Here is an 18917-nt window from a genome sequence, read left to right as displayed (position 1 = left end):
CACACCATCCTGACTTGGAACCCCATCGCTGTCCTTTCACTGCCCCTGGGTTAAAATCCTGGAACTCCCTCCTAACACCACATGGACTGCAGTGGTTCAAGGTGGTGGCTCACCACCACATTTTCAAGGGCAATTAGGGATGGGCAACAAATGCTGGTCATGCCCACATCCCATGAACAAATAAAACAAAAACACAGCAGCTGCTAACTGCATACGTTTTTTTAAAGGAAACCTGTTGCTTTTCTTTGAATCAGGCTTTTTATGGATGCTGACCATGTATTTATTCAATACCCATTTGTTACTATAAATGGGCTATTAGTGCTAAAATAATGAATGCCATTTATTTGTGAGCGTAGGTTAAATTCGTTAGACATGCAGCTCAATGGCGTAGCTTATTTTTAAGCTTAAACAGTAACAGAAAGAAAAATCAGAAGTATTTTAGAGGTTTATAATTTCACTTCTGCTGCAAACATTGATATAAGCTCTTCTCATACCCAGTTGAACCTTCTTGCTATTGGTTTCATGACGGGTTGCTAAACTGCAGCTTGTTGTCTTTTGAGATTATTGCCATGGTGACATGATCCATTGGATGCAGCATAATAGCACTCCCAGCTGATTGAGTATGCTAACACTCTAATAGCATTTGTAACAGGAAGCTAGGAAGCACTAAGAAACCTATTACTTAAATATAAGTGACAGAGCATTACAAACGTAAAGGTGCATGATTTCTCGAATGCTCTGATAGAAGTTTTTATGAGTATATGAAAGCTATGACTGCAAAGTCACATCTGGTTTTAAACATAGGGAGCGGCAATGGCGTAGTAGTATTGTCACTGGACTAGTAATCCAGAGACCCAGGGAAATGCTCTGGGGACCTGTGTTCAAATCCTGCTACAGTAGATGGTGGAATTTGAATTCAATAAAAATCTGGAGTTAAAAGTCTAATGATGACCATGAAACCATTGTCAATTGTTGTAAAAATCCATCTGGTTCACTAATGTCCTTTAGGGAAGGAAATCTGCCTTACCTGGCCTGACCTACATGTGATGCCAGACCCACAGCAATGTGGTTGGCACTTAAATGGCCCCTGAACAATAAATGCTGCAGTGATGCCCACATTCCGTGAATGAACAATAAAAAAACACGAAAGATGATTAATTTCCTAAGGAGTGGGGGTGGTTCCTGATTTTCCGCTTTGGCAGAAAAGCCATGGAAATCCTAGAAAAACAGTGTAAACTGTAGAGTAAAGGGTTAACATCAGAAGCACGTGATGCTGATGTAGCTATGATGTAATGACGTAACATGCATGAAGTAACAGAGAAATGGAGGGAGAAGTACAGCCTCATGCAGAGTTCCTACATAGAGCTATAAATAAATATTAATGGTTTTAACAAACTACAGTCTTGAGTAGCTTACTTAGGTAAAATACTGGAGAACCCCATCTAGGTCCTGAACACACGACAAAGCATAACCAGCATGGAAATTTAAACCCTAACCACCCAGGTTAGACGTAAATGTAGGTATAGTCCCCACTGTTCAAACTGCCCATGTTTAAATCAGCCGAATAGCGCAAGCCATTTGCTGTCACCATTGTAGTGAATGCCAAAGTCGCCAGTGTGTTAAGTGCGTCGTCCATTCAGTGCCAAAACGGGTGCTCAGTGTCTGAGAAATACGAGCAGGTCAGAATTATAGAGCACTGAGTTCCAGCAGCATCTCCTAGGTACCTGATTAATACAGGAGAGCTCAGGTACAGTTAGCGGCCAGAGAGATTAACAAATTATAAAGGAACCACTGAAGTAAAGAAAACAATGTTCTGGTCAGGGTTGTAAACAAAAACAATAAATTTGTATAAACCGTCCAGTGGGCAAATGGCAGCGTTGTGTCTGGTGTATGTATTAGGGATGCTAAAAAGGCAAAATTTAACAAGAGAGGGTATAAGCACAGTGGGATAGCATTTCCACTTGCTTGCACTGACTTAATCAGTAGAAATGATCGTGGAATTTTAAACGCAAATTGTGTTCAGTACATATCAGGTTTCAGTGATCTTTTGTGCCAGTTTCAAAAAATTTGTGCCAGAAGTCAACTCCATCCACAAATTGGCCACAATCCCATGATGAATTAATCACTAATGGGAGTTAATGCTAATTGTGCCCACTTATAGACCTTCTAGGTGGCTCTAAAGGTTAAGCTCGTTCATTAAAGCGAGAGGATGCTAATAAGAACATTTTACAAATTTTTTGAATGTAATTTTTTTTAATTCACTAAGAAATCACTGTCCCCCAAGATAACAAGAGGTTCGGTATATTTTTTAAAAGTCACTTTCAGTCATTTAAAAAGGGTTAGTCACAATTGGCAGATTGACACTGATTAAAAATGGGTTTTTTTTGCGACAAACCCATTTTCAGCTGCATTAATCCAACTGCATCTAGTTGTCAATCTTAACTATATCAAGGAGTATATTTAAAACAATTTTTAAAATATGTTTTAAAATTTTGCCTGATTGCTTTAATTCTTGGCAGATTTTATATTCAGTGATTTGATATATGATGAGTATGAGCAGAAACTCCAAAGAGAAAAGAATGCTTCTCAAAATGAGTGCAATTTTGGCTACAATTTGCATCCAGATCGCTGAGTGCACTCTAAGTGGACTTCTACTCCATTATTCGATGCTAACCTAATCAGTATTTCTTCTCTGTGCTCTATACAACAATGTGATGGAACATTCGCTCACCACTGGAACCTGAGTTCAATTCCAACTCAGGCAGGAAGACTAAAGCCTTCTTCCCCAAATAGAGTTTGTATTTTAGTGCAGTTTATTGTTACTACACTTCATTCTTTGAACATTCAAAAAAAAAGCTGCTTTTAGTGACCCTAGTAAAACTTTCAGGACTGAATTCATTGTTTGAAGATGGACCCTTGCTTTGAAGGTAATGCTGTTCCAGCCTGGCACTCTCCTGTCTGGATTGGGCCTAGCTTATTGAGAAGAAAAAGTGGTGTTCTGAAACGTGCCTAGCATGCTCTCCTTTAGAGTGAGCTTCATCTTTCTTGCCTAGGTTAATGGCAGGCTCCAATGATGAAAGGATAGTCCTTTACCACATTGCTCCATGTCTTCCATCAGAGACAGCACTTTAGTCTTCTTATCTCATTCGGAAATGACCCCAGGTTCTAGGGTGAATGTAATGTCACCCAAGCCCTGGAAGCTTCAGATTTGAAGGCTTTTTAAATTCCTGTTATACTCCCCTCTGATTGAGATCTTTAAGCAGCTAAACCATTAAATTTAGATATATTTCACAATGGTTGCATCAATTGCTGTTGAGGAAAATTAATCAAATTTTTATGCTTATGGTATAATTTAATCCATTCCCTTCCAAATTGTTTGCAAGTAGTTGTCAATTAATACTACAAATTAGTAACTATATAAATCTTCTGAGTTACAAATGATTATTCTGTCTCCCCCTAATAATGAGAGTAATTATTAATTTCAAACAGAGCAAAATGAACTATACTTAACATGCTAGGTTACAAATGTAAAGATCTGTAATATAATGAAGGCTATTTAACTTTGGAACAGCTCTAGCAGTATCTGGTGGTTCAGACAAGTTAATACTGCTTTGCAGCTGTCTTTAGGCTCCAAAGATTGAATTTATACTCCTTTATCTTGGCATTGATGTGAATCTTCAGCCTCCTTTCGAGAAATTGCAGAGCCCAAGCAACTATTTAAGCCTTCGCAATTTTCATAGCAGATTTTCTTTGTGCAGTTAAATTGCTGTGCACACTTGATGCACTCAGTGCTATACCTTTTTATATGGCTTTGTCTTGGCTTGATTTGCTGCTTGGCGGCAGAGGAGTTTCTTTGTTAATGCCAGTGGCTAAGTTTGACTTCTGCTTCTGCTGGGATGTCTTCTTTTGTATCTGTATTTCTGGCAGCCCAAACAGAAGCATTTTGAAGATTTTAATTTAAAACAAATCCTCCTACTAAGATAATGCAAAAGAGGTAGTTAGTTAAAAGATGAAAATTGCTTATAAGTGCAACTTTAATGTAGCAAATATTGGCCAGGGTTTTACGATCCCTCCCACTCGGTGGGATATTACAGTCCTGCCGAACTGAATGGAGATCTACTTGGCTTGCCCCATCCGCTGGGGGGGGAGACATGCTGGACAGGGCTGTAACATCCTGGCCATCATTAAACAAAAATAGCTCCGTTGTATTCCAGAAGCATCTGAATTAGTTTGTTGTCTTCTGAATGAGTGTTTATGGATTCAGAATTCAAGGCTGCCTGCATATCATCTCCAACTGCTGCTGTTGAGAGATGTTTTATTGGTCCTAGACCTGACCATTTAGAATGGCCATTTTATCTTATTGCTTGCCAGTGTGCTCCACAGTTGATGCAGGTGTACATAAACAAAATCTTGGAGATCCCCAATGCTTAAAGCATCATTTAGACTCTGTGAGGTCACCATGGAGAATTTATGGTAGAAGAAGGGGTGTGAAACTTGAGGAAAAATTACATTTGAAAGCATTAAATAACTTGTATTAAACTCTTCCCATTCTCAAATAAGACTGTGATGATTCCCAAAATGTCCCTGGGTGGTTTTTAATAATTTACTTTTATAATACATAATACATCATCAAGTGCAGTTTGGAGAAGTTACTAATACAGTGTGGGCATTTGCATTTCTCTGATGTTGAAAAGAGTTGAGAAGAGAAGAAATGAACTTCTGTTATATTCAAAGAGAAACCCTATTGTAAAATTACTGGCTGGCAAAGGGTTAAGAAGGAATTAAGCTCCAATGGTACATATTCTGTTTTCTTCTATTACTCTCCTTTCTTTCATTTTTATTCTTGAAAATGTTTCTCAATTATTTCTCTCCTCTCTGAACAGACAACTCCTTATTCATTTGTTTATACCAACTGGGGGATCATGAACGCTTTTGTGCAAAGAATTATGGACAGCTAATTATAACGGATGACTCACAATCATTGTATAAATCAGAATCACTAGGATGTCAAAACTTGCTCAGATATGTTTGCTGTATAAATAATTCCTCTTCTTACACCTGGTCGTTATGTATTGAGAATGGCTATTTTAAACAAACGCACATGTTACAGGCTGCAATGTATAGATAATCCGCACACAATTGCAGTTATAAAGATTCTTACTTACATGATAAGTCAGATATTAGTGATAACCATGACGCATCCTGCCTCTATACTGGACAGCATCAGCTGCACAGCAAGTGCTGAAAACAGATGGCGAGTCACTGTCTATGTTTAATTAAATGTTTGAGCCAGTAAAAAATTCTCAGTGAAATATTTAGATGTTGTGCGCACTAGAATTTAATGTGCTTGGAGTGGTTTGGGAGGCAAGGGGAAGCTGGAGAATCAGGAGGGAAGCTGAGGGATAGAGTGCCCATCGCCTTCCTGACACCTTGGAATTCTCTCAGCAGCAGGGAGGTCAAAGATGCCAAGAGGCCAACTGAGACCCATGGCATGGGGAGACCACCTAATAAAACCTGGGGGGCCATCCCTGTGAGTTTGGGGTGGGGGGGGGGGGTGGGGAGGGGGGGGGGGTTGTTGGGGGGCTGGGGGTTGGGGGTAAGGGGGTTGGGGGAAGAGCCCTAAACTCAGCAGAAACATCCAGCAACACCCTCACCTCCCCAACTTCGCAAGACGTGCCTCAATGACCCCGGCAGCCCGAACCTCACTTACTTTTGCCCCAGGGCAGCATCTGTGATGCAGCTTGGGAGCAGGTGTAGTCCCAGTAGTGGCCTCTACTCCCAGTGGCATTATTGGAACTGAAAAGCCGCTGGCCCTCCGGTTGACCAGCAGCTCTTAGAGGCAGGATTTCTTCCCTTAAAGGGTTGGGATCCCTGACGCCAGGCAATTAAATGCCTGATGGCCAAAGGATGAATTTGGGACTCCAGGAAATGACCAATGCAGAGTTGCCATGACTTTCCGGCCAGTGGTCAGGACCACTGCTGCCCTGACAAAAATCAGCCTACACGAACAGCCTAACCTGGAGCAGGCCACATGTGCAGGCATTGGAGGAAGCTGGCAGGAGGGCCTGCATCTGCTAATTATTATTATACATGCCCAATGCTGCCAAGGCATTCATACTTGGCACTACCTCCAGCTGGCTACTGATCTGGGGTGAAGAAGACAAAATGATACGCAGGAAATTAGTGAAGTCCCGAATAATGCTATTCTGCAATATCACCTCAGTCCTTTCAACGCTTGAAGAGACAGTCCCTTCCAGTCAAGTCTCCATGGCAGCAGTTTCGGCAACCATGGAAGAAAAGCAAACAGCTCAGTATCATGGGAGTATCTGCCACTATTGTCAAATTCTCCAAGGTAGAGAGCAATTCTGCATATCCAGCAACATGGTACTGCACATGAGGGCGGTGGACTCGTGCACATCCACCATCAACAACATCCTGTGTGTTATAGCTCTATGCCTGCACATGCATCTGCTACTCTATCAATCCCAACTCTCCAATTAGCAATGTTGTCATCTTCATGCTCCACCACCCTCCTACTTCTGTTCATCCATGATCTGTATGTCATTCAGTGCCCTGCTCTCTGGCTCACGTTTGAATTCCACAGGAGCTGTTGACTCTAGGTTGTTGAATGTGAGGGAAGGACTGAGAGAGAGTTCATTCAAGGAAGAGAAATGAAATATCATTACCAATCTGCAGGTTGCACATGCCTTCCTATTTGCTCAACTCCAACAGCCTCTGTTTCCCCTTTCTTATTGAGAAAGCTTCCTCATCATCGGAGTGAGAGAGCAAAGATTTGGGAGCTCATCACCAGTCACAATTCTCTCTGGACTCTTCTCCTTGAACAAGAAAAATTGAGAATTACCTTTGGTTACCTGAATGCAATACATCCAGGAGTTTGTATACTTCCATCAATGGTGCGAAGACAGATGCATGCACCAGGCAATTAAATTATATGTGAGGCTTTTATAGGATGTAAGGCTGGGAATGAAAGAATGGTATAGATTTCAGTGACCAACAAGAGCTCATTCTCGAGCTGTGAGAAGCTAGTGGTGGTTGAGAGGCAGAGAAGTGCAGAGTTTAGAGGTGAGTGGGAGATCAGGACTTTCGGTGCCATAACACAAGATGTTGTTTTCCTTTGTGCTAAAAAATGAATATCTATGTGAACTGGGTAGGAGGGGTTAGATTTTTGCAAGAGTTTGGTGCTTGTTAGAATTCCAGTCAACACCACTTTCTTTTTTAAAGATGGGCACAAAGGGATGAGAGTGCAGGGAGCCTTGGTAATGTGTGTGGAGGTGCTCCTCAATGTACAAGGGGTGCCCATTTGCATAAAATGTTATATTATGAGACTTTGGAGAAAATGATCTCTCTTCTCGACCAGCAGTTGAGTGACACTGCACAGCATTAGAGAGGCGAGGAGCTTCTAGATTGCCTTCTCCAGAATGTTATCACCTGAGATGCAGGGCTGGATGATAATGATCATAGGAATAAAATGGAGAGTAGTGGGTGGCATCTACATTTGGTCTCTCTCTGCCTTCTGAAGTGATAGACAGAGCAGCCAAAATTCACAGTTTACATTAGAGTTAATGCTATAGATAATATTTGAGGTGTTACAGAGGAAGCTTCAGGGTGATGATCTCTAGACTGCTTCCTATGGCATGCACCATTCTGACAAATGAGCAGAAAATTAGGAAGGCATGACTGATGCACAAAGATTGAGTTCATATTCTTGGGAGATTTGGAATGGGGAAGGCTGAAAGGTTGACTTCAGCCAGAACTGAAATGACACCAATATCCTCATGAAGAAGATAAAGAGAGCAATAGGGGAAAGGGATTTAAACTAATATTGGTTGTGGTGGGGGCGTGACGTTGGGGGTAAAAATGGTCTAGGATTTGAACTACAGCTTGGGTATGAGAATTAGTAAAGCTCTTGGATAAGGTGCATAAGCCTTTGGTAGAGTAAATAGTGAGAAATATGAACAGAGAATAAAAAAAATAGAAACAAGTTATGCCATAGAGACAAAATCACTACTGTAGAAGGGTGGGGTATATCAAAAAAAATGAGGAAAAGGAATAAGGGTCAGCTTTCCAAAGGAAAATAGGAGTCAGAATTGCAAATTATGTATGTGGAATGCACAGATTATTCAAAACAAAATTGGGCAGTTAGAATCATTAATGATTATGAAGTAAGATGACATTGTTGCTATTACATAAGTTTAGCTTGAGTTTGAACAACCTGGGATTTTAAAATTCTCAGTTCTTACATTTTTAGGAGATGGGGAAGCAAAAAGGGGTGGGGTGGCCACCTTAGTTAAGGATTCAATTACAATGTTAGAATTTAATAGGTTTGCATGAGATTAGCATCATATAGGTTTATTTATAGAGATAAAAACAAAAAAACTGCGGATGCTGGAAATCCAAAACAAAAACAGAATTACCTGGAAAAACTCAGCAGGTCTGGCAGCATCGGCGGAGAAGAAAAGAGTTGACGTTTCGAGTCCTCATGACCCTTCGACAGAGAGTTCTGTCGAAGGGTCATGAGGACTCGAAACGTCAACTCTTTTCTTCTCCGCCGATGCTGCCAGACCTGCTGAGTTTTTCCAGGTAATTCTGTTTTTGTTTTAGGTTTATTTATATAATTCTTGAAATACATTACAACTAGGCCACTGAAGGGGGAAGGTGAGAAGTAGATGCAGATAGTTCTGAGGGACATGCAAGAACAATAGGGCGATAATATTGGGTAATTTTAACTATTCCAAGATGGACTGGAATAGAACTAGTGCACGTGGGAAATTTTTTTAGAATTCATTCAGGACTGCTTCCTAAATCAGTACATTTCTAATCCAACAAGGAAAGAAACATTTTGATATAGTTCTGGAAATGAAGTGAAGCAAATGACTGATGTCAGAGTGGGACATGGAAAAAAGAGATAATTTCACTTCATAAGTAGGCCATGACTGAAGAAGTCAGAAGTGGAATATAAATATCTAATTCATAGAAGAATGTATTCCTTATCCCAGGGTTTCATTGTTCATTATATTTATACAATCAGTCACAAGAAAAGCACAACAGTTTTGAATGTGGTGTAATCCAACACAGTGTTATTCATATTTCTGTCACCAGCTTGTTATAAATTCCTGTCTCTGAGTCCCATATTTGCCTTGGCTGCCACTGTTTAAGTATCTGTAGATGAATAGGAGGATTGTTATCTAAATCTGTGAACTAATTAATAATATTACAATTTTTTCATATAGATTTACAAAAGAAAAGAAATCCAATAACTATGTTTACTTCAACATAATGAATATGAATAATGAAATGAATATAATAAAACTATTTTACAAAATAATTTTCATTCCTCCCTGTATTTAATATCCTCATTTCTGTTTATGGTAAAAAGCAGAGCCTTGGGCAGGAGAAAGCATATTACTTAGTGGCTCGTATTATGCTTTAATATTATAATATTATTCATGATCATTCTCACCCTGTACATAATCTTAGTTAAATAAAAATAACTTTCTGATACTTTTAGATTAACAGAGGGTTGGGTTAATTTTCTGAGCGACAATGTAGGTTGTCAAGACCGGAAAGAGGTTGAGTGACATTTGTGATTGAGATACAAAACAGTTGAAGCACATGGAGCTGCTGTTATTCTGAAGCTAGGCATACTGATCAATGTTCCCTCTAAGTTTGCATAGGTGCACAGCTGTGTAGCAATCCAGAACATACTGCATAAGAAATGAGCAGGCCACACATAATTGACATTCCCTTAAGATGCATGGCAAACAGGCCGTGCATAGCAAAAAGAAATTAGAGGGAACATTGGTGCTGAAAATTTGTTGGGGATTTTCATTCTTTAGTTCCATTTGCACATAGAAGTGTGGTGGTAGTTGGACCAAAATAGGGCATAAAATGAGGGCATCAACTTACTACTGGATTCTTGCCCATCCCAATATTTAGGTGCACCTCAATCCAGGCAGTCAAAGTTTCTGCCGGAAACAGGGAAGAGTTTAATGAATGTATGTTAATAGGAGTCTGATGATGTAACTTAGATTGCCATATAATTTCCTCTGCCAGTTTCTACTCCTGTGAAACGTGGGCAATACATATTCGGAGGGAGCCATCATCAACAAAGTTGAAAAATGCTGGATGGGAGCTGGAAACACATTTTTATAGCGGTCACTTCTGAGTTTTGAGCATTAAAGGCTTTCAAAGTTAATGAACTTGCTGCTGGGTTTTGCTTTAAAAAGCTTCCAATGCTTCCACTCGTTTCCTTTTAAAGAACTTCTGGAGGTCATTCACAGTTGGCCAGCTGCGCATCTGCCTCCAGATCGGCAGGTTACTAACTGGGGAGAAGCTCTGACATAAAGATCATTGATCTGAAATGTTAACTCAATTTCTCTATCCATAGATGCTGCCTGACCTCCCGAGTATTTCCAGCATTCTCTGTTTTTATTCCCTACTGTGGAGTGCTTCACTCTGCGAGCATGGCAATGACATGATAATGAGGCCCCTGAACCAAACTGGATTAGGTCCCTGCTGACTCCTCAGCGTGTGTTCCACGCACAGCTTGCCTGACTAGCACTCCAAATCAAGATCACCCCCTTGGGTTCTGAAACAAAATGACTTTCAGGAGGCAGGTTTAAAATGTTAATGGAGTTTTGCTGACATTTTTAAATCCCATTCCTTTTGCTTGTTAAAGTTAATTCTAAATATACATTGAAAGCTTGTGTATTTTAATCACTGTTATTTTATGATTCATTCGCTGTCCCAAGCTTTTATGATGACACTCGGGGTGCCACTTTTAGTCACTTGAAATAGGGAGTGAATTTAGCAGCCCCCGCCGGCGTATTTGAAGGTGGTGGGGGGGCACATGAAATAAAACAGGTGGCCAGCCCACCACCTTCCCACCCACCCGTCCTCCATATTATGAGGAATGGGTAAGGTGGCAGGCAGCCCACCCATCCTTAGGCCGATTGAGGCCCTTGAGCCTATTAAGTGGACAGTTAATTGCCAATTTAGGGCCTCATTCCAACTCTGCTGCAATTTTTCTCATCTGCAGGGTAAGATGGAAGCAAGGCAAGCAGCCGAGCAGCTTTGACAGCAAGGGCTGTTGTCAGGCAGGAAGCAGGGGTACCTCCTTTCAGGGGTCCCCTGTGTCCATTGGGGGCATCCCCCACAACCCCCTCCACCCCTCCCCCAAAGCCTCCTTTGTCTATCCCTGGAACCACTCCCTTCACCCCCCAGCCTCTTTAACTCCACCTCCCAGCCATGCCCGCCAAAAATCCCCAGACTTACTTGAAGTCTGGGAGACATCTTCACTTCTTTGTGAGAACTGGTTGTAGTCCCAGGAATGGTCACTACTCTCTTCTGGTGCTGCTGGGACTACAGAGCTGCCAGCCAATTAGATTGGCCAATAGCTCTCTATGGGGTGGGGGGGGGGTGGTGGAGAACTTCCTGTCCCTGAGGGGCAGAACCCCACTGTGCACTAATTAAGGCCTGCCCCAGTGTATTTTCGCTGCTGGGCAGCCAGCTTTCATGTCAGCAAAGTACTGATGGACAATTAGGTCAGGGACACTGCCCCCCCTGTAAAATCCACACCACAGGGGTAATTTTATAAATTCATGATCTTGCATGGAGCCCCACCAGGGAAAGATGTCAGGTGTTCAAGAGTGCATGCCCCTTTCTGGTCATTCATTTTAATTGATTTTAAGACTGTGAGGAGTGCATTCCCAAATTCCCAGTGTGACTCTCAATAGCAGAGCTCTCTGCCAGGAACATGAGTTCAGAAATTTATCCCTATAACATTGAGTTGCACAAATTTTGTCTAACCGAGATTATAGTGCATCTTAACTTTCACTTAACTTTTCCTCCCAGTTTCAGATTTGCCTAGCAATCAAATGCAGCAGTGATTTTCAAAATTATTTCTGTGATCTTTGCAACTGCAGCCGTGCCTTTAAACAGAGTATAGTCAAAGACAATCAAAGTTTTCAAAGTGTTAAGGACTGGAAAAGCTGGATACTGTACATAAAAAACATGTGTACAGTAGTGTAACCATTAATTCCCCCCAACACCTCCAGCCAATATCCCAGCACCCATATTATGGGGAAAATGGGAATTAGTGGGGTGAAGTATATTTGATACGTGGTTCGGTACTGCCTCTTTAGCTGCATGTGATAAGAATTTGAGAACCCTTTCCAATATAGATCATTTGATGTAAATCTTCCAACCAACATTTTCATCATGGTATAAACAGAAAAGGTACATTGGTGAGACTACATCTGGGGTATTGTGTACAGTATTGGTCTCCTTATTTAAGGAAGGATGTAAAAGCATTGGAAGGAGTTCTGAAAAGGTTTACCAGACTAATAACTGGAATGGGTGGGTTGTCTTATGAGGAAAGGTTGAACAGGCTAGGCTTGCATCCGCTGGAGTTTAGAAGAGTAAGAGGCAACTTGATTGAAACATTTAACGTCCTGAGGGGTCTTGACAGAGTGGATGTGGAAAGAATGTTTCCTCTTGTAGGAGAATCTAGAACTAGGGGTCACTCTTTAAAAATAAGGGGTCACCCATTTAACACAGAGATGAGGAGAAATTTTTTTCTCTCAGAGGGTAGTGTGTCTTTGGAACTCTCTTCCTCAAAAGGTGGAGGAAGCAGAGTCTTTGAATATTTGATTCTTGTTAAGAAAGGGAGTGAAAGGTTATCAGGGGTTGGTGGGAATGTGGAGTTGAGGTTACAATCAGATCAGTCATGATCTTATTGAATGGCGGAGTAGGCTTGAGGGGCCGAGTGGCCTATTCCTGCTCCTCATTCATATGTTCATATGTGCAGTGCATAAATTAGTAATGTTTATTTTGTTACATCGTCTTAAAATCTGTACACCACTTGTTAGTGTTAGCATTGTACTTGTTGAAGCTTATTGCACTGTTTATGCTTTCCACAACTTAGAAATAATTCAAAGAGGATGATATGCATCTCTAACCAGACCTGACGATCATTTCCCAGAGGTGAAACTTTACTGTCCAAAGTTAATTGAACTCCAGTCAATCAAAATTTAGTTGAACAGTTTTATTTGTTTATACAAAAGAAAATGTTCCTCCAGATCTCCACAGGCTACTATCTGGAGCAAAGCTCCTACTTCCATAGCAATGCAGGCTTTCAACCAACAGCCAAACATGTACAAACCTGCATTTTCAGCCTGGTACAGTGCATATAGGAGCGCATTTATTGTATATCAGTCTGACAGCCACCGTTGCCTTGTTCTCTTCTGTAACATGTTGTACAAAAGCACAGGCACCCAAAGTTAGACACTTTAACAAGTAACATGGCTTCATACAATCACTCGTTATGCCATCAGCTGTGCATTTACATTTCTACAGACCCTTTCAACTTGACTGCACTCAGAGGAAATGCACCAAGCTGTTCTATGTGCTAAATCAACCTTGGCTGCTCAAATGAAAACTAAATCTAAAGCTGTGCACGCAAATGAATGAAGCGTCATTGTGTGTAGCTTGCTTCTGCCACGCAAATCCTTACACCAGCTTTGGATGTCACAATCACCCTTTATTTCTTTAGCATTTGGAGCGGCTTAGGCAACGTCCAATTGTAAGGAGTAATATTTACCAGCTGAGGATTTTGTGCATTATGCAGACTGTCATTTCCTTTGCTTACTCGCTGGAAGTAGAATGGGTGCAGGATCACCCTGGGATCTGATGCAGTGGACAAGCAGATGGTGGAGATGCAGAAAGGGAGCCAAACTTTGCTAATTTGCTACCACAAAACTTCCCTTAGTTTTCCCTTAAAGCCAAGTGTGAAGAAATTCTGAACCGCTTGTGATTTTCTTATATTCTTGCTTCTTTTCACAGATATATAATGAGATGATACGGGATCTACTTAATCCGTCTTCTGGCTTCCTAGATCTCCGCGAGGACTCCAAGGGTGGAATCCAAATTGCAGGAATTACTGAAGTGTCAACTATTAATGCCAAAGCGGTAAAATACAAAGGTTTACCAATACGTTTTTACTGTTAACAAAGAAACATTCCTTGCACAATATCTGGTAGGAATGAAAAATTAAGATAAAAACAAAAACAAAAATAAAAACAAAAAACTGCGGATGCTGGAAATCCAAACCAAAAACTGAAATACCTGGAAAAACTCAGCAGGACTGGCAGCATCGGCAGAGAGGAACAAAATTGATGTTTCGAGTCCTCATGACCCTTCAACAGAACTAGGTAGAAATAGGAAAGGGGTGAAATATAAACTGGTTTAAGGGGTGGGAGGGGGTTGTTGTTGGGACAAGCAGGAAGTGATAGGAGGTGATAACCAAAAGATGTCACAGACAAAAGAACAAAGAGGTGTTGAAGGTGGTGATATTATCTAAAGGAATGTGCTAATTAAGATTGGAGAGCAGGACAAGCAAGGTACAGCTCTAGTGGGGGTGAGGTGAAATAAACCATGGGTGGAATACATTTAAAAATAATGGAAATAGGTGGGAAAAAAAAAATCTATATAAATTATTGGAAAAAACAAAAGGGAGAGGGAAGAAACGGAAAGGGAGTGGGGATGGAGGAGGGAGTTCAAAATCTAAAGTTGTTGAACTCAGTATTCAGTCCGGAAGGCTGTAAAGTGCCTAGTTGGAAGATGAGGTGCTGTTCCTCCAGTTTGCGTTGAGCTTCACTGGAACAATGCAGCAAGCCAAGGACAGACATGTGGGCAAGAGAGCAGGGTGGAGTGTTAAAATGGCAAGTGACAGGGAGGTCTGGGTCATTCTTGCGGACAGACCAAAAGTGTTCTGCTGAACTTGTTCTCACACTGAACAATTTCTCCTTTAACTCCTCTCACTTCCTCCAAATAAAAGGTGTGGCTATGGGTACCCACATGGGCCCCAGCTATGCCTGTCTCTTTAGGGGTATGTGGAACATTCCTTGTTCCAGTCCTACTCCGGCCCCCTCCCACAACTCTTTCTTTGGTACATCGATGATTACTTCGGTGCTGCTTGATGCTCTCATTGGGACCTGGAAAAATTTATTAATTTTGCTTCCAATCTCCACCCCTCCATCATTTTCATATGGAGGATGAACCTTTGAATGCGGAGGCTGGTGGGGTGATAAGTGAGGACAAGGGGGACCCTATCATGTTTTTGGGAGGGAGGAGAAGGCGTGAGGGCAGATGCATGGGAGATGGGCCGGACACGGTTGAGGGCCCTGTCAACGACCGTGGGTGGAAAACCTCGGGTTAAGGAAGAAGGAGGACATGTCAGAGGAACTGTTTTTGAAGGTAGCATCATCAGAATGCGACGGAGGCGAAGGAACTGAGAGAATGGGATGGAATCCTTACAGGAAGCGGGGTGTGGGAGTCGGTAGGCTTGTAATGGATATTAGTGGACAGTCTATCACCAGAAATTGAGACAGAGAGGTCAAGGAAGGGAAGGGAAGTGTCAGAGATGGACCATGTGAAAATGATGGAGGGGTGGAGATTGGAAGCAAAATTAATAAATTTTTCCAGGTCCCAACGAGAGCATGAAGCGGCACCGAAGTAATCATCGATGTACCAAAGGAAGAGTTGTGGGAAGGGGCCGGAGTAGGACTGGAACAAGGAATGTTCCACATACCCCATAAAGAGACAGGCATAGCTGGGGCCCATGCAGGTACCCATAGCCACACCTTTTATTTGGAGGAAGTGAGAGGAGTTGAAGGAGAAATTGTTCAGTGTGAGAACAAGTTCAGCAGAACACTTTTGGTCTGTTCGCAAGAATGACCCAGACCTCCCTGTCACTTGCCATTTTAACACTCCACCCTGCTCTCTTGCCCACATTGTTCCAGTGAAGCTCAACGCAAACTGGAGGAACAGCACCTCATCTTCCGACTAGGCACTTTACAGCCTTCTGGACTGAATATTGAGTTCAACAACTTTAGATCTTGAACTCCCTCCTCCATCCCCACTCCCTTTCCGTTTCTTCCTCCCCTTTTTGTTTTTTTTCTAATAATTTATATAGATTTTTCTTTTCCCACCCATTTCCATTATTTTTAAATGTATTCCACCCATGGTTTATTTCACCCCACCCCCACTAGAGCTGTACCTTGCTTGTCCTGTTCTCCAATCTTAATTAGCACATTCCTTTAGATAATATCACCACCTTCAACACCTCTTTGTTCTTTTGTCTGTGACATCTTTTGGTTATCTCCTCCTATCACTGCTTGCTTGTCCCAACAACCCTCCCCCACCCCCCTTTAAACCAGCTTATATTTCACCCCTTTCCTATTTCTACTTAGTTCTGTTGAAGTGTCATGAGGACTCGAAATGTCAACTTTGCTCTTCTTCGCCGTTGCTACCAGACCTGCTGAGTTTTTCCAGGTATTTCTGTTTTTGTTTAGGAATGAAAAACTGTTGTAAATGATTCACTATTTCAGTACTACCACTTAAATTAACGTTTCATTCATCCAAAAGAAACTAGAAAAATGAATCCTCAAAGTAGCAATGAAACATGCACAAGGTTGAAACAAGTAGTACATTTGTGAGGTGGGGAACAGCTGATAAGGCCAAAGCAGGAAAATACTGAAGGATGTTAAAGGGTTAGAGATGGAGGGTGAATCATCTAAAGGTTTTGAAGAGCATTTGCGTTGCTCAAGATGTTTCATTTCGGTTGCCACAATTTGGAGTGTCAAATGTATAAACAGCAGAAAGTCAAGAAGGATTTTTCTGATCTGGAACTGGAAACTTACAAACACCTGACAATTAACAAACAGCAACTAAACTCCAGCAGAGCTCAGGACCGAGTTAGTCACAAGGAGTTTTTTCTAATTCTTTCATGGGATATGGGCATCATTGGCTTGGCCGCATTTATTGCCCATCCCTAATTTTATTTGAGAAGGTAGTGGTGAGCTGCCCTCTTGAACTGCTGTAGTACATGTGGTGTAGGTGTTAATACTATGTTAATTATATTGTTAGGATAAACAGGTGAGGGCAATAATATTTAATTAAATACTTTGAGTACATATAAATAGAGGACAGCTGGGACACTGGGTGTGTGAGGAGAACTATGAGACTGAACACAGTTAATAAACTCTCAGGGCAGAATTTTACTGCCCTGTTTTGGTGGGATGGGGCCGTAAAATGTGGTGGGCTGTTATAAATCCCATTGACGACAGCGGGAATGTAAAATCCTGCAGTTGTAAACTTGTGCCCTCAGTAAAGAACAGCACTGTGTCTTGGTTTTGACTTCACCAACCAACTTAGAGTCTATTAACCATAGGTGCACCCACAGTGCTTTGAGGAAAGGAGTTCCAGAACTTTGACGCAGCAACAGTGATGGAACAGCGGTATAGTTCCAAGTCAGGATAGTGTGTGACTTGGAGGAGAACTTGCAGTTGGTGGTGTTCCCATGCTTTGCTGCCCTTGTCCTTCTAGGTGGTAGAGGTCACAGGTTTGGAAGGTGCTTTTGACGGAGCCTTGGTGAGTTGCTTCAGTGCATCTTGTAGATGGTACACACTGCTGCCATTGTGCGTGGGTGATGGAGGGAGCAAATTTGAAGATGGTGGATAGGTTGGCACTTTGTTCTGGATGGTATCGAACTTCTTGAGTGTTGTTGGAGCTGTACTCATCCAGGCAAGTGGAGAGTATTCCACCACAATCCGGACTTGTGCCTTGTAGATGGTGGACAGGATTTGGGGAGTCAGGAGGTGAGTTACTCTCCACAAGATTCCTATCTCTGACCTACTCTTGTAGCCATAGTATTTATATGGTTGGTCCAGTTCAGTTTCTGGTCAGTGGTTACCCCCAGAATATTGATAGTGGGGGATTCAGCGATAGTATTGCCATTGAATGTCAAGGGAATACAGTTGGATTCTCTCTTGTTGGAGATGGTCATTGCCCAGCACTAGCGTGGCTTGAATGTTACTTGCGACCTATCATCCCAAGCCTGAATATTGTCCAAGTTTTGCTGTAAATAAGCACAGACTGCTTCAGTATCTGAGGAATCACAAATGGTGCTGAACATTGTGCAATCATCACAAACATCCCCATTTCTGACCTTATGATAAAAGGAAGGACATTGATGAATCAACTGAAGATAGCTGAGCCTAGGACACTACCCTGAGGAATGCCTGCAGTTATGTCCTAGGACTAAGATGATTGTCCTCCAACAACCATAACCATTTTCTTTTGCACTAGATATGATTCCAACCAATGGAGAGTTTCCCTCCGATTCACATTGACTCCAGTTTTGTTGGGCTACTTGATGCCATACTTGGTCAAGGGTCAAGGGCAGTCACTCTCACCTTACCTCTGGAGTTCAATCCTTTTGTCCCATGTTTGGACAAAGGCTGTAATGAGATCAGGAGCTGAGTGGCCTTGGCAGAACCCAAACTGGGCGTCAGTGAGCAGGTTATTGCTAAGTAAGTGCCACCTGATAGCACAGTCAATGACACCTTCCATCATTTTACTGATGATCAAGAGTAGACCAATAGAGTGATAATTGGCTGGGTTGGATTTATCCTGCTTTTTCTGGACAGTACATACCTGGGCAATCTTTCATATTGCAGGGCAGATGCCCCTGTTGTAGCTGTACTGGAACAGCCTAGTTAGGGGTGTGGCCAGTTCTGGAACACAGGTCTTCAGTACTATTGCCGGAATGTTGTCAGGGCCCATAACCTTTGCAGTATCCAGAGCCTTCAGCCATTTCTTGATATCATGTGGAGTGAATCGACTTGACTGAAAGCTGGCTGGGCACCTCAGGAGGAGGCCGAGAGGATCATCCACTTGGCACTTCTGGCTGGAGATGATTGCAAATGCTTAACCTTGTCTTTTGCACTGATGTTCTGGGCTCCCCCATCATTGAGGATGGGGCTATTTGTGGAGCCGCCTCCTCCAGTGTAATTGTCCACTATTATTCACAGCTGGATGTGGCAGGACTGCAGAGC

The 18917-nt window shown here is 42.0% G+C and overlaps 1 protein-coding gene across 1 annotated transcript in view; it reads left to right on the top strand.

The window, feature by feature from the left end:
- Window positions 1-18917, top strand: part of kif19 (kinesin family member 19) — a 227670-nt gene that overhangs the window by 142146 nt on the left and 66607 nt on the right. Inside the window, exon 6 of the mRNA XM_041216831.1 lies at window positions 13864-13989. Coding sequence (XP_041072765.1) covers window positions 13864-13989 — 126 coding nt within the window. The remainder of the gene's footprint in view (window positions 1-13863; window positions 13990-18917) is intronic.

This window comes from Carcharodon carcharias, chromosome 22 (assembly GCF_017639515.1).
Source record: "Carcharodon carcharias isolate sCarCar2 chromosome 22, sCarCar2.pri, whole genome shotgun sequence".
Classification (NCBI taxonomy): Eukaryota; Metazoa; Chordata; class Chondrichthyes; order Lamniformes; family Lamnidae; genus Carcharodon; species Carcharodon carcharias.
This window is presented reverse-complemented; position numbering and strand designations above follow the sequence as displayed.